At 40.5% G+C, this 14777-nt stretch overlaps 1 protein-coding gene across 2 annotated transcripts; it reads right to left on the reverse strand.

Moving 5' to 3' along the window:
- Window positions 1–1671: 1671 nt before the first annotated feature.
- Window positions 1672–13858, reverse strand: klhl21 (kelch-like family member 21). 2 transcript variants are annotated; one of them, XM_038723467.1, is made up of 5 exons: window positions 13702–13858; window positions 5782–6866; window positions 3888–4293; window positions 2916–2988; window positions 1672–2232 (listed from the first exon to the last, which is right to left on the reverse strand). In XM_038723467.1, the coding sequence occupies exons 2-5, from the start codon at window positions 6806–6808 to the stop codon at window positions 1903–1905; spliced, it is 1836 nt and encodes a 611-aa protein (XP_038579395.1). In that variant the 5' UTR covers window positions 6809–6866; window positions 13702–13858; the 3' UTR covers window positions 1672–1902. The 2 variants fall into 2 exon arrangements, with proteins under 2 accessions (XP_038579395.1, XP_038579396.1); XM_038723468.1 differs by lacking the exon at window positions 13702–13858 and adding an exon at window positions 7695–7865.
- Between the last annotated feature and the right edge of the window lie 919 nt (window positions 13859–14777).

A 14777-nucleotide genomic window follows, 5' to 3' on the forward strand; every position in this document is an offset into this window, starting at 1 on the left:
ACTTACAAAGCATGTAGAGGTCTGTAATTTTTTTATCATAGGTACACTTCAAATATGAGAGACGGAATCTAAAACAAAAATCCAGAAAATCACATTGTATGATTTTTAAATAATTAATTTGCATTTTATTCCATGACATAAGTATTTGATCACCTACCAACCAGTAAGAATTCTGGCTCTCACAGACCTGTTAGGTCTTCTTTAAGAAACCCTCCTGTTCTCCACTCATTACCTGTATAAAAGACACCTGTCCACACACTCAATCAAACAGACTCCAACCTCACCACAATGGCCAAGACCAGAGAACTGTGTAAGGACATCAGGGATAAATTTGTAGACCTGCACAAGGCTGGGATGGGCTACAGGACAATAGGCAAACAGCTTCGTGCGAAGGCAACAACTGTTGGCACAATTATTAGAAAATGGAACAAGTTCAAGATGATGGTCAATCGTCCTCGGTCTGGGGCTCCATGCAAGATCTCACCTCGTGGGGCCTCAATGATCATGAGGACGGTGAGGAATCAGCCCAGAACTACATGTCAGGACTTGGTCAATGACCTGAAGAGAGCTGGGACCACAGTCTCAAAGAAAACCATTAGTAACACACTACGCCGTCATGGATTTTAAATCCTGCAGCGCACACAAGGTCCCCCTGCTCAGGCCAGCGCATGTCCAGGCCCGTCTGAAGTTTGCCAATGACCATCTGGATGATCCAGAGGAGGAAAAGGAGAAGGTCATGTGGTGTGATGAGACAAAGATAGACCTTTATGGTCTGAACTCCACTTGCCGTGTTTGGAGGAAGAAGAAGGGATAAGTACAACCCCAAGAACACCATCACAACTGTGAAGCATGGAGGTGGAAACATTATTCTTTGGGGATGCTTTTCTGCAAAGGGGACAGGTCGACTGCACCTTATTGAGGGCAGGATGGATGGGGCCATGTATTGCGAGATCCTCGCCAACAACCTCCTTCCCTCAGTAAGAGCATTGAAGATGGGTTGTGGCTGGGTCTTCCAGCATGACAACGACCCGAAACACACAGCCAGGGCAACTAAGGAGTGGTTCCGTAAGAAGCATCTCAAGGTCCTGGAGTGGCCTAGCCAGTCTCCAGGCCTGAACCCAATAGAAAATCTTTGGAGGGAGCTGAAAGTCTGTATTACCCAGCAACAGCCCCAAACCCTGAAGGATCTGGAGAAGGTCTGTATGGAGGAGTGGGCCAAAATCCCTGCTGCAGTGTGTGCAAACCTGGTCAAGAACTACAGGAAACGTATGATCTCTGTAATTGCAAACAAAGGTTTCTGTAGCAAAAGTTATGCTTTTCTGATGTATCAAATACTTATGTCATGCAATAAAATGCTAATTAATTGTACGTATGATAAAATTTACAGACCTCTACATGCTTTGTAAGTAGGAAAACCTGCAAAATCAGCAGTGTATCAAATACTTGTTCTCCCCACTGTAAGTGAACCCACTTTTGATTGACTGTTTGGTTTGATTAACTTTCCCACCTTAGATTGAGAGTATAAAAGGAAGCCACTTCCCTAAACAATCCTTATGGAAATTGTCTCTCAAACAGGGGCTAAGAAACACCAGGAGCTTGATGCATAAAACTCACGACTACATTCATAACTAAAACTCTATGAACGCACAAACACAGAAACATGCATACGCATTCTTTTTGTCAGATTTATAAAGCTGTACGTACACCTGATTCTGTTCCATAAATCTCAATAATTGTAGAACTGAGCACACATGCACAAGCTTCATTTCCACTCCAACGGTTCGTTCAAATGCTCAGTCTTCTCTTCTGCCTCTAACAAGTTCAGCACTGTGATGAGGTAAACTACTTAGGGCACAAAGAGAACTGAAACTGAAAATCTGACAGGGATCTCTAGGTCCAAACTCAGTGTGCTGGGTTCACATCCTGGTTTTGGTTAAGATTGTTGTTGAGATTGTGGAGGGCTTGGTGACGCTGGTGACGGTGCAAGCGAATGGCGTGTGACTCAGGTATGTCAGTAGGTGCAAATGCAGTGGACACCAGGGGCATGAACTGGCGGAATATGCTGACGCTGCCATGCCAGAAGGTCGGCTGTGGAAGTCGTCCCGCAAGAGTCCACGTTCGGGTGGTCGGGTCGTAGGCCTCTACCACATCTGACAGTTCAAACGTATTGTCGTAACCACCAGACACGTATAATTTACCGCCCAGGACTGCAACACTGCCTCCAACGTGGACCTGGATAAAAGAAAAGAGATTACCAAAATCTAGTTCATGTTGTAATATGTACCCAATATACCCTAAAAATTATAAACAGTGGTGAAAGCTAAGAATATCCTGTATTTATTAAGTAAACAAATAAGCTAATACGTAATACAGGTAAAAAGTACAAAAAATAATATAAATATTTATACTTTTGCTTTAACCACACACACAGCCAATCATCCTGGACATGAAATAAGTGGTAATCTTCTGTTTTTGAGAAACATGAAATACAATAATAATAAAATGTGTTAAATGTGTAAAATGAGCAAGTAAAAGATAATAATAATAGTTTTGCTCTGATTGGACATTAAAGGAAAATTCTAAAGCTTTACATTTCCTTTAACACTACATTTTGATTATTCAATGTATGGTATTTATTTATTGATTTATTTAGCTATATTTTGGTAATGTCACATTTCATGTCAACAACACTTAAAAATAATAATTCCAATGGCCACATTCATTTATCCATCACCTTGTATTCAGAGAAGTAAAATCAACAAGTGACAAACGCAGTCTCAGCAATTTGTATGTTTTTATTATCACCTTTGGATTTACTACAGTGTTGTTGACGCCTCTGTTTATGGTGCCAGGTCAGAACTATTAGAAATTACATAATCATGCTAGCAGACAAGTGTCAGATGTGAAATACAAACCTGGGTCATCGGACTAATTTTGTACCACTCGTTCTTTTGAGGGTTGTAAGCATCAACCTCAGCTGAGTCATCCCTACAAATAGAAATGCAGCAAAGTCAAGCTGCTGCCAAAACAATCATTGCTTCAAATGTTTACATGCTAACTTTTCTGCCTATTGCAACACCAATGTATTATGAACAATTTTTTTTCTGGTGTTTTAAATAATCAACGGTATCCTTAATATTCAAGTATTATATAAGTGCATATATAGACAACTATATTAACATTTAATGTAACACATTATTGTTGAAACATGAAGAATAATCTATCAACAAAAGGCACAAAGACCAAAGGTATACAGCTTTACAGAACATATAGACATTGAATTGAACTGTATTTAAATCCTTAACCCCTCTCACCTTTGCATCGTAGACTTAAAGATATTATGTACACTGATTTTGTATTTTACAAAAGCACTAAATTTGTCATTATCCTCATCATCCTCTATTAGTGCTGCCTTGTTTTGTCATTTCTTACAGCAGAGAACTGGGCAGAAATGAAGACGAACATTAATCCATTAATACTTTGGCGCACTCATGTGGCAGAACAACAGAATGAGTAGATGATATAGGCTAGATGCATTTATCATGAAGTGTCACAAGTGGAACAACTTGTTCTACAGAAAACCTGCCCTCATATGTTATTATTAATTACATTAATACTGATGCATCAATGTATAAACATTTTACTTTCTACCTGGCTGTGGTGAAGCTACTTTATAATATTGTACATAATTGTACAAAAGTACAGTGTTGGAGTAAATGTACTTAGTTACTCTCCACCACTGGTGTTTACAATTAGTATCTGGACAACTGTTCTAAAAGGAAACTAATCAGTGTCTCTAACTAAGACGGCAGCAGATTCCCCAACTAACTAAATTCTAAATATTGATAAATGAAAGTATAAAGATTTATTTTAGAGAAGAAACTCACCTGACAAAGTAGATGAGGCCTTTGAGGGTCACAGTTTTTGGTGTGAAGGACCATGGGGGCAGCTGTCCACAGCTGACCACGACCCAGCGGTTGGTGTCTGCATCGTAGCTCTGGATGGTCATGGTGTCCTCCCCAGTCAGAGAGCCAATGGCATACAGGCGGCCATTGCATGTGGTGGTGGAGCAGTTGTCCATAGGGTGCAACATGGGCGGTAAGGCCTCCCAGCAGTCCAGAGCGTGATCATAGCGTTCGGTGCTGTCCGACGCCACCACATACAGCTGACCTTTCATCACACAAGAGCTGTGGTACTCGCGGGCCTTCAGCATGGGGGACACCTCTGTCCACTCATTGACACTGGACTTGTACCGCCACACACCGTCATAGAGGCGAGAGCCGTCGGAGCCACCTAGAGGACACAGACATGTCTCAACGGTTAATGTGCATCAAGGATTCCCATTTGTTGCTGCTTAGCGTCAGAGTGCACAGTATGATATATACTACAAAGCAAAATAACAGTTTTGGTTTGTCTGTTTGGATTAATTTTAATCCTCCATGTAATAAGACAATTTTGAAATCAAATGTAATGCTTTTTAAGCCCTTGACGGGAAATGTAATACCTTTTCCACAGCAAAATGAATGAACATAATCACTATATCAATATGGATATTTTTCCAATATTTGTATGTATCTCCGTATAACAAACGAATGAAAAATCACATAAAATAATCAAAATATAACAAAATGGTCAATGCAATGAGCTGTGTACCACTAGTATGCATTAAATGAAACAAAACAATCCTTCACATGTCTAAAACAAAACCGTAAATAACTAATTATGGTAGCTTTTAACAGGAAGTTGTAGGATGGTACACCAATATGCAATACAGACAAAGAACAGAAATCAACCTTACACTGAAATAACCTCAGGAATCACTTTTTTTGGTTTAATTGAATTACTTGCATACGAAGTCTGGTCATCTTCCTACAAATCCAAGTTATGGAAATATGGACCTAAATTTCGAGGGATCTGCAGACACCCTATTCATTCCCCATCTTTACACTGGCTCAGTATGAGCGCAAAACTGTGATGAAGATATTTGCAGTCCTTCTCAATCTGTCCAACTACAAAGATTTAATACTTATACTTTAATACTAGCTAATTTGTCCTTAAAAGCCCCAATGTACCTTCTGAAAGTTTCAGTGACTTATATTTTTATCAGTAGCCCTGACCCCAAATATATAAGTAATAATATCTCAAATGTTATTTTAATAGAAGTTGTATCAAAGGCTATAAAAAATAAATCTGCCTTTCAACATTATGCTGTTATTTATGTCCTCGAAGAAATTAGCTAACACGGCTAAATTTATAGCTCAGCACCAGGGTGTTACAGGAAACACAAGCTCTAACTGAAGATCTGGGATGAAGGGAAACTCCCTCTTTTCAGGATAAGCCAGTCCGCTGGTAATGAAGATGATGATGATGATAACACCACTGCTGTCCTGGCAGCACACCATGTCCCTCACCTTGCCTGGTTCGGACATAGAGCCTCTAGCCAAAGAGCCTAGAGTTTATTTATAAGCACAGCCTGACGGCCATTTCATAAGATGAAGGTGCGGGAATGGAAATCTACTCAGTGGGGCTTTCACACTACAGTGAATCTAGTATACACAGCAACTGTAACCACTGCACACTGTCTGTGGCTTGTCCTTCAGTAAGCCGAACACCAGATAAAACTGAACTTCATGCGTCATCCTACATTTATACATATACATTTTCTATTCTCACTGATTTTCTCAGTGCAATTTTTAATGACCAATAATGAATGAGTGAGTTTCGATGCAACCACTGCCCTCTGGCACAAAATATTTATTAAAAATCCAAAAAGTAACTTACCTGAGACATACATATCATTTCCAAGGGCAGCTATGCTGTAGCCTCCTCCAAGGTGGTCAGGGAACTCAGCCAGGTAGCGCCACTGTCCAGTCTGGGGGTTGTAACAGTCCACAGTGACCAGCTCATCACAGTCCTGGTCGCAGCCTCCTACCACCACCAGGATTTCTGCCAATCCTGTTGATGGCCGTGGCCTCATACGGTGGCAGGGCCTGTCATGGCGGTCATACTCACAGGACTGGAAGCTACGAGCTTCGTTTACCATGCGGAGGCAGGTGGGTGAAAGGTAGACGAGTGGATCGCTCTCCACATGCGCCAACAGAAAGAACCTCCTGACGAAGGGGAGTCGGACCTGCTGGAGGAGCTCGGGCCAGTAGTGCAGTCTCCGCTGGAGATCAGCCTTCACCCAGCGCACTGCAATTAAATAAACTGTCTCCTCCTTGTCCACGCAAAGTTCATCGTCTGACACAAATTCAAGGAGGCGCTTCCAAGGCAACCGCTCAAAGTCAGTCCCTTTGGCCAGCTCCATTATGTTTTTTAGGACGAAGCGGCGAGCACTGGTCGCCAGCTCTCGGCAAGCGTAGGCCTCTGCAAAGTCCTGGATCTCTAAGCAGTTGGAAACATCCAGCCGCTGCTCCAGAAAAGCACAGCAGGCCTCTTTGACAGAGGGGAACTGAAAGAGATCAGCCGTCTTCAGTAGGACGTCCACATTATCCTGAGTGACGGTGACCCGTCCCGTGTAGCAGAAGTCCACCAGCAGACCTAAAAGCTCAGCTGACACCTCGTGTAGAACCACTCGGTCCATAACACTCTCCCTCAAAGTTCCTGTGAACATAGCCCGGAAGTAGGTGCTGGCAGCTGCCAACACTGTGCGGTGACAGTGAAACTCTCGGCCCTCCGCACACAAAGTAACATCGAAAAACTTTCGTTCGGCACGGAGTTCATGGATTCCCCGCAGCAGGTTGAAGGCATGGGCCGTGTCAAAAAAAGGCAGGGTGGACGGTTGTGTCTGCAAGACTGGCTTTTCCATCTCTCCTCTCGCTGGGTGTCTCAGTTTCCGGTGATTGTGGTCAGAATGCTGTTGTCAGCTAAAACAGATAAACACCAGAAACATACATGAAATAATAACACAACACTTTTTACCTACCATCAGCATAAGATGAGCCTAACTGCATATCTGCATCTGTATAAAACACTATTTCAGCACTTCTGGTTAGATGCTAACTGCATTTCATAAGCTCTGTACCAATTCTGCATAATGACAATAAAGTTGAATTTTATCTAAGTATATGTTACATAGCATGTAGTGCTGCAACAGTTTTCATTATCGATTAATGTGCTGGTTTATTTTGATTGATCAAGTAATTGTTTGGTCAATAAAATGTGAAACAATAATCAAACTGTTTCCTAAAGCCGAAGTTGACCTCTTCAAATTGCTTGTTTTGAACGAACAACAATCCAAAACAAAGATATTCAGTCTATATTCCGTTAGGACCAAGAAAATCAGTTGATAAGCTGGATCAAGGGTATTTTTGCTTGAAAATGTAATAAAAGTACTTTTTTGTACTTTCGCTTCACAAATCAATTATCCGACTAATTGTGGCAGCTCTAGCATGTCGGCCATTGTCAAACATGAATCTACGCACAATGGTCTATAATGGTGAAATAATTGAACAATGGCAATGGTGAAATTTTACAAAAGACACGTATGAATTTCACTTCTACATACTCAGTCCAAGATGAACGCAAACAACCAAATTAATTTCCATCCATCAGTTTCCATCAGTTAATTTCACTTGCAAGTAGTGGATAATTTAAAAACTATACAACCATACATGTAAGCAGTGTAACAGGACAGTGACTCAAATAAGTTAAGAATGTTTAAATAAATAAACGCATTCGGTTCTTTCCCCTACCTGAAGAGCCCCTCCAGGTACGTTTCACAAGCAAAGCAGTCTAAAAGAATATACGACAGCAAAGGTCTCTCCGGTGAATATGACCAGCTCCTTATCCGTGTTTAAGAAAGAGAGTTCGCTTGTGCTCAGGGGCTATAAATACACCAGCAGTGTCCATTTCCAGGCAAGGGTGGTGGTGGTGGTGGGGTTGGGGGGTTAGTGTGAACACCTAACATGCCGTGGGCTGATGCTGTGGGTAGAGCATAACCCCCCCCCCTTAGTATGTCTCTGTGGTCAGTCAGTATAAGTAAGTGGTCTTTGAGAGAGGAGCCAGCTGAGCCCGGGCCTCCTTACCCCCATCGGCACAGCAACAGACCAAAACACAGAGCTTCCTGTCATAATATTCTGCAGAGTAACACAGTAGCACAGACCTACTCTGATCACAGCAGACAAACAGGGACGGCTCAGCTGTCAAAAACATACTCCTAATAAACACGTTAAAATTAATGATTTATTTACATGTACAGTTGGCTTCAGATTCTGGTTCTTGTACTGGGACAGTGCATAAAGAACAAATCCAGTTACTAGTCGATGCAATTTTGACATTCATGGTCCCCAGAGGACGAATCTTACTAGCTTTGGTGATGCCCTGACTTTACCTCTAGCGCCACCAAGAGGTTGACATTTATGGTCTTAAGTGTCTTGACACCTAATTGCTAAGAAAATATGGTACACACATTCATGATCCCCTCAGGATGAACTGTAACTTTGGAGACTAGGGCTTTTCTAAAGTGAGGATTTGCTGCTTTTCTCTGTTTTATATTAGCGTAAACTATAGACTGTATGTAAAGATGGACGACATGAAAGCTCCCCAATGTGGAGCCATAACTACTCGATCACCCTCTGGTGGATGACTGCAAACATAGGTCATAAACCCCAACCCCTCCATGTTGGTGGATTGGATGTGGGCCAAACAAAAAAGAGATCAGAGATGGTTTCTGTTATTCTAGGTGGGTCTCATTACGTTGATGTATGTTCAGGGGTTAATTTTTCTGACATGTTTGGCTTCAATTTCTTATTTGATGCTCTAAAAAGGAGGTTTCACATCATGATTGACAGCTTAGCAGCTCACAATTGAGTCGGCCGGGTGTAGGGGAAGAACTTTGATATCGTGGTTCCAACCAGAAACACTAATGTACTATTCGCAACAACAAATCACCACTGCGCAGACATTCATACCTCTACTCAGGCACTGGAGGTTTTCAGGCGCGGGAACCCAGCATGGGGGGCGGAGCGGCGCTGGATTGGGCAACAAAACCGTGCTCAGCAGCCTTCCCAGTGAACGCTGCCTGAGCAGGACCGAACACAGCCTCAAAGACCAGCAGGAAACACAGTACCGAAGTGATTTACAGAGTTTCTTCATAGACAGATAGCTTTACTTTTTGCTAAACTGCTAATCATTGTGTTTTTAAGTATGCAGAAGCAAACAAGACTCTGCTTTCCATTTCATGGGAAAATCAAATAAAAAAATGTATATTAAAACGTTTTAAATTAGAAGAAAAAACATCTGTTATTTGAAAGAATCATTACAATGTATATACGATTAATGGAAAGATGGTTTTTTTCCCTCCCCGGGCCAGTAAAAATATGCAAACGGCCTGTAAAAGGGCCAGTTGGGGATAAATGTTACATTGGACACTGTGGACATTAATCAATTATTAGTTGGAGCCCTCATTATAAACATTGAAATAAATGATATATTTCCACTTACAGTTGCCTACAGGATTAAATATACCAGGATAGTACATATGGAATAACTCTTGAGACTCCAAATGTCACAGAATGTGGATTTATTTTATTCATATTCAGATTTGTTTAGTCAACCACCACATAATAATTGATAAAATCTTGACATTACAAAAGGTTTGTTAAAGACTGCTTGAAATTCTGACATGTACATTATAATCTTGTAAGTAATTCACAACTGTTTAATCATTAGAATAGCTGATTTTGACATTGTGTTGGGGATTACATTTCAGTTGTTCACTCAAATTAAATCATCTGGACAAAAACAACAGATGGTAAAAACCTGTAAAACACTTTATATTAACTAAACAATTTAGTTAGAAACCTGTATTAAAGGCCCGTCTAGGATTCTTGTATATAATATTTGGAGCTGATCATTCCTTCTCAAAATACACAGTATCTCCTTACAGAGATTTGTTTAAAGGTTGTAATAAAGCCCCCAGTCCTCTGGCCTAAGGACTTAGCACACATTCCACACAAGGGTTCAACAATGCAGCAGTATACATAGCTCTGTAAGGGATCAAACTGTTCTCCTAAAGGGCAGACAGGACCTCCAAACCAGGACCTGGACTGAAAAACACACTTGCCTAACTTCTGTGTAAGTGATTATGTTAGAGAAAATGGCATTTCCTTACACAGACTCTCGCCTGAAGAGCTATCCTTTCACTCACTGTGTAAGTTATTTCTTACTTCCACAGCCCAAGGTTACGAAGACTGAAAATGTGAGTCATTTTAACTATTACATCTGTTCTTGAGCTGTTTTATTTTTTCTACACATTATTACAAAGAGCATCACAAAGCAATGCTTTCTCAAGATCAAGAGAGAAATTTATATTCACAAAGGAGAGCGGGGAAGTCAGAGGGAGGGAAACAGTAGAGGTAGTGGAAACAAACTCACTGCTATGAGAGAGGAGTACAGAGGCACCAGTGTAACAGCCAGCATATGACCTATACAGATATATGGGTGAAAGGGACCCTATGCCCCCTTTCATCATGTACCCTAACAGCATTAGCCTGTCTGCCCCGGGAACTGAACTCATGACCTGCAGTTATATTCAGGACAAAAACATTCAGAGAGGTACAATGCTGTTAGTCAGAGGACTTTAGTAGCGCAGTGGCCAAAACTCTAGACGATGAGTGGCGTATGTTATTTTCTATTCCTTAAAAATGGATGATAAGGGCGTCTATTCTTGTATTTGAAGACAGGCGGTCTATCACAATTACTGTAAATATAAACTCTGCAATTACTTTGACTTTAAGGCAGTGATTAAATAAACCTTCTGATTCAGAGTTCAAACATCCAGGAAGAAGAGTGAGACTGTGAGACTGTACTTGGGCACAGTGGTGATTTAAGCTAAATGCTAATGTCAGCATGCAAACAGGCTCACAATGACAATGTTAACATGCTGATGTTTAGCAGGTAAAATGTTTACCACTGTTACCATCTTAATTACATGTGCTAATTAGCAACTAACGATTCCTTTCATTATTAATTAATCTGTCGATCATTTTCACAATAAATCGATTATTTATAATTTATAATTCACTCGAACGTAGATATTCAGTTTACTATCATAGAAGAGTAAAGAAACCAGAAATTATTCACATTTAAGAGGCTGAAATCAGAGTATTTTACTATAATACTAAAAACGATTAATTGATTATGAAAATAGTTGGCGATAAATTTAACAGTTGACAACTAAGTGATAAGTTGACTAATCATTGCAGCTTTACCAAACACTAAGTACACACAGCTGAGGTTGGTGGGAATGTCATTAGTTTTGCAGGTATTCAGTAATTTAACCAAATAATTGGACAAACTACAATTTAACCTGATGATGGTGCTCCATGAAAACTCGAGGGATCAACACAATTATTGCAAATAATCCTGAGGGGGACATAAATGTATGAACTAAATTCCATGCCAATCCATCCAATAGTTGTTGAGACATTTCATGAAAACCATAAATGTGAACTTGGTGGCGCTAGAGGAAAGGTCAGTAGGATCCTCTGGGGAACATTAATAACCGTCCAGAAGTTCGTGGCTATTCATCAAATAACTGCTGAGATACTTGACACTGGTGGGCCGACCAACCGAAAGACAATACAAAGGAAAGAAATTCAAAGGCAGAAGATTCTAAGGAAAATCAAAACAATGTACAACAACAAAGAGTCTAAGTATTCAGTGAAGGGGGGTTTATGTGGGAGCAGTTCTGTTTATGTTAACAGGGTAAATCAAAAACAGGCTCAGTTTACATGCAGATGCTTACAATGTGTTTTCTATCTCTTGGTTTTAAATCTAGCGTTGCCCCTTGCTGGTGCGAGCTTGCAATTACCACCAAAGACAATTTACATTCAGGCGTCAACACTGTTTTGCATTTTTGTCATCTCAGTATCAGTCGCCATACCAGCAGAATAGCTCTACTGTGTACAGTCTTGTTGAAGCTTGGTTGTTCATATTTGGAAATTTAGTTTGCAAGTGTCAAGCTTATTCTACTTTGAATATCGAAGTAATGACTACATGGCATGACTACAAGGCTTTTATTCTGCAGTAATACAGACGTCAAATCATCAACATGTCGACCCATTCTGCAACATAACGGTGCTCAGATTCGTGTTGTCCAGCGCTGCACCTGGCAGGCTAATAACCACACTAAGACAGCTGCTTTCTCTGCTGTCGCTCAAGGCTGCTGGGGCCAACACAACCACCAGAGCGGAAAACCCTGGTCTTCCAAAGCTGAGCCTTGCTTGGCCATAAAAAGGCAGTCACGCCACACTCATATCATTCCCCATGGAGGAGGGCCAACACAAGGCTATTAGCAGCAACAACACTCAGATTAAAATAAACTTATTATGCAAACACACACAGCAAGACACTATCTGAGGGGGCCTAATTGTATAATGATAAAATCACTGTCCTTTAAAATCAACAACCCATATTCAAGTGGGGTCTCAGCAAGCATCTGCCCTGCTAGTGGTGGTACTTCTACTCCAGTTCATTTGAGAGTAAAAGTACTTTTTTTACTCCATTTATTTCACAGCATTAGTTACTTATTTATTAAACTTCCCAAAGCTTATTTAAAGTTGTTAAAATTGAGCTCTAACTTGACATAATTGAAATTCTGCTTACACGATAATTCATCAGTAATATCATACTGTACAAAATAACAGTATTCCAAATAATACTGTGTATTGTAAATATAACAACATGAGTGGTGCACTTTGCATGAGTACCTTCACTTTTGAAATTTTAACTACATTCTGCATTACTTTTACTGGTGATTAAGTATTTTTATGTTGTTGCACTACTGTTGTTCCACTTAAAGATCTCCCCTTTTACTTCTTCCACTACTGTGCCCTGCTTTAGTGTCCAAGGCCGTGAACCCCTACCAGGTCAAGTAAAACTTTTCGTGACTGACCTTACAGTCTGGGTACTGCCAAGTGATTATAGCAGCAAATTATTACCGGTAATTAGGAATGCAGGGCTGAATACAATTTAGTGCCACCCAGCAGGCTTGTTTCATGTTATGTCTCCAGGGACAGTTTCCAATACCGAGGAAATTGCTCCTACATCTCCCCCCGCATTCCTGTAGTTCCAGCCCATGTAACAAAAGTTACAGTTAGAAGTTATAATAAACATTTGCATAATTCAGGCCATGTAACGTTTGCATACCTGCAGAGCACAGAGAGGCCTCAGTGCGAAATAGCTTTGGGGGAGAAATGTCTCTCTTGTCTTTCCAAATCCATATTTGGCCAATGATAACAAGTCAAATGCAGTAATATTAGCTAATGCTAGATCATAGATCAGACAACGTACAATGCTAGGCCCAAGGCAACACACAGAGTCACTAAAAGCTAAAGCATAACGTTACTTATTACGGTAATAAAATAGTGAAAATGATTTAGCAACTTCTGTCTAGCTAGCTTCATCAACTTTCCCCATAACGTCACGATTCAAAATTCCCATTTAAGTGCTGTAGGGCCATTCATTATCACATATATTGTATAGTAGAACATTATATATTATATTACATAATATGATTTTTAAGCGCTCCCTTTCGCTGCATAATAACATAAAAGTATTGCCATGTTTAATACGAAGCTCGTATCGTTATTTTCCTAACGGACTTCTCGTCTACGTTCCTGCTACTGTCTATCTTTCCTACGCTGGGAGAAAATAACGACCTTAAAAAGCAGTCCAATTCTGTTTAAGTCAACTTACCACTATGTCTTCACCGGCTGTTTCATAGAGTACAACGCGTTAACGCTTTACAAATCGAGCTGAAATTAAAGTTTGATGCCTCGACTCTCTTCGGCCTCCTCTGCGCCATGATACCCTGTGCTGTACGGAATGTTGCCTTCACGTGCTGTCGTAAATATCACCGAACACGCAGACAATCAGGTGTTGGGGCGAATTCTGCATGCCTGCCGAGAATTGCGTGCACCTCGCGGGTGGTAACAATAATTCACGCTGAAAAAGAACATCTGTTCTGGCGAATTATGCATCCACCTCTTAAGGTCCTTTTCATTTTCAGACACTTTGCTGTGCTCATTGATGAAACGCGGCTATCACCCCATATTTGTGCTGAATCATAAGGAATGCTACTTCTACTAAGTGTAATAAATTAATAAATTATTAAAGAGTGTAAACGTTCATAAAATATATATATACTTCGAATCATTTATCACCATTGATGAACCCCACGAAGGATATTATAGCGTCTAAAAGCAGTTTTTGGATGTGCATGCAATTCTAGGCAGGCAGCTCGGCGCAAGTGATCGTCGTGCAACGAATTTAAGCATCTGATTCAGTTACAAACTAACTTGTAAGACTCTAGTGACGGTTTTACTTAAGAGAGGACAGAGATGGTACAACTCTGTAGCAATAGCCAAGAGTGTCACTTTATGTTGGGAAGTGGTGGGGACATAGGGGATCAGATTACGGTTGTGAAGAGACACTTATTTCAGGAGAAATTACGATATGCGGTATTAGGTTCACGAGAATGAGACGAAAAGATCCTTAAACAGTGTTTTAAAGATATCCTCAATGCCCAGATATTCCCAGGAAATTTGACCATTAAACACTTCGTTTGCTGCAATCTGGTAAAAGTTTCTGCACCGAGTTATGGTGGAAATGTTTTTATTTATGTAAAAGGAAACAAAATTCAGGTAGCAGAAATTCAGGTATAATCTAAGTCGGTGCATTCTGTGCTGCTTTCAGATCTGTTTCTCCTGTAGATCATCTTTTCTCATGTAATATCATTCCTCCTGAGGCAACACATATTTAGGCATGATTTA

The sequence above is a fragment of the Micropterus salmoides genome, unplaced genomic scaffold (assembly GCF_014851395.1).
Source record: "Micropterus salmoides isolate LMB-PRFRI ecotype aquatic unplaced genomic scaffold, ASM1485139v1 Ms_hic_scaffold_16, whole genome shotgun sequence".
Lineage (NCBI taxonomy): Eukaryota > Metazoa > Chordata > Actinopteri > Centrarchiformes > Centrarchidae > Micropterus > Micropterus salmoides.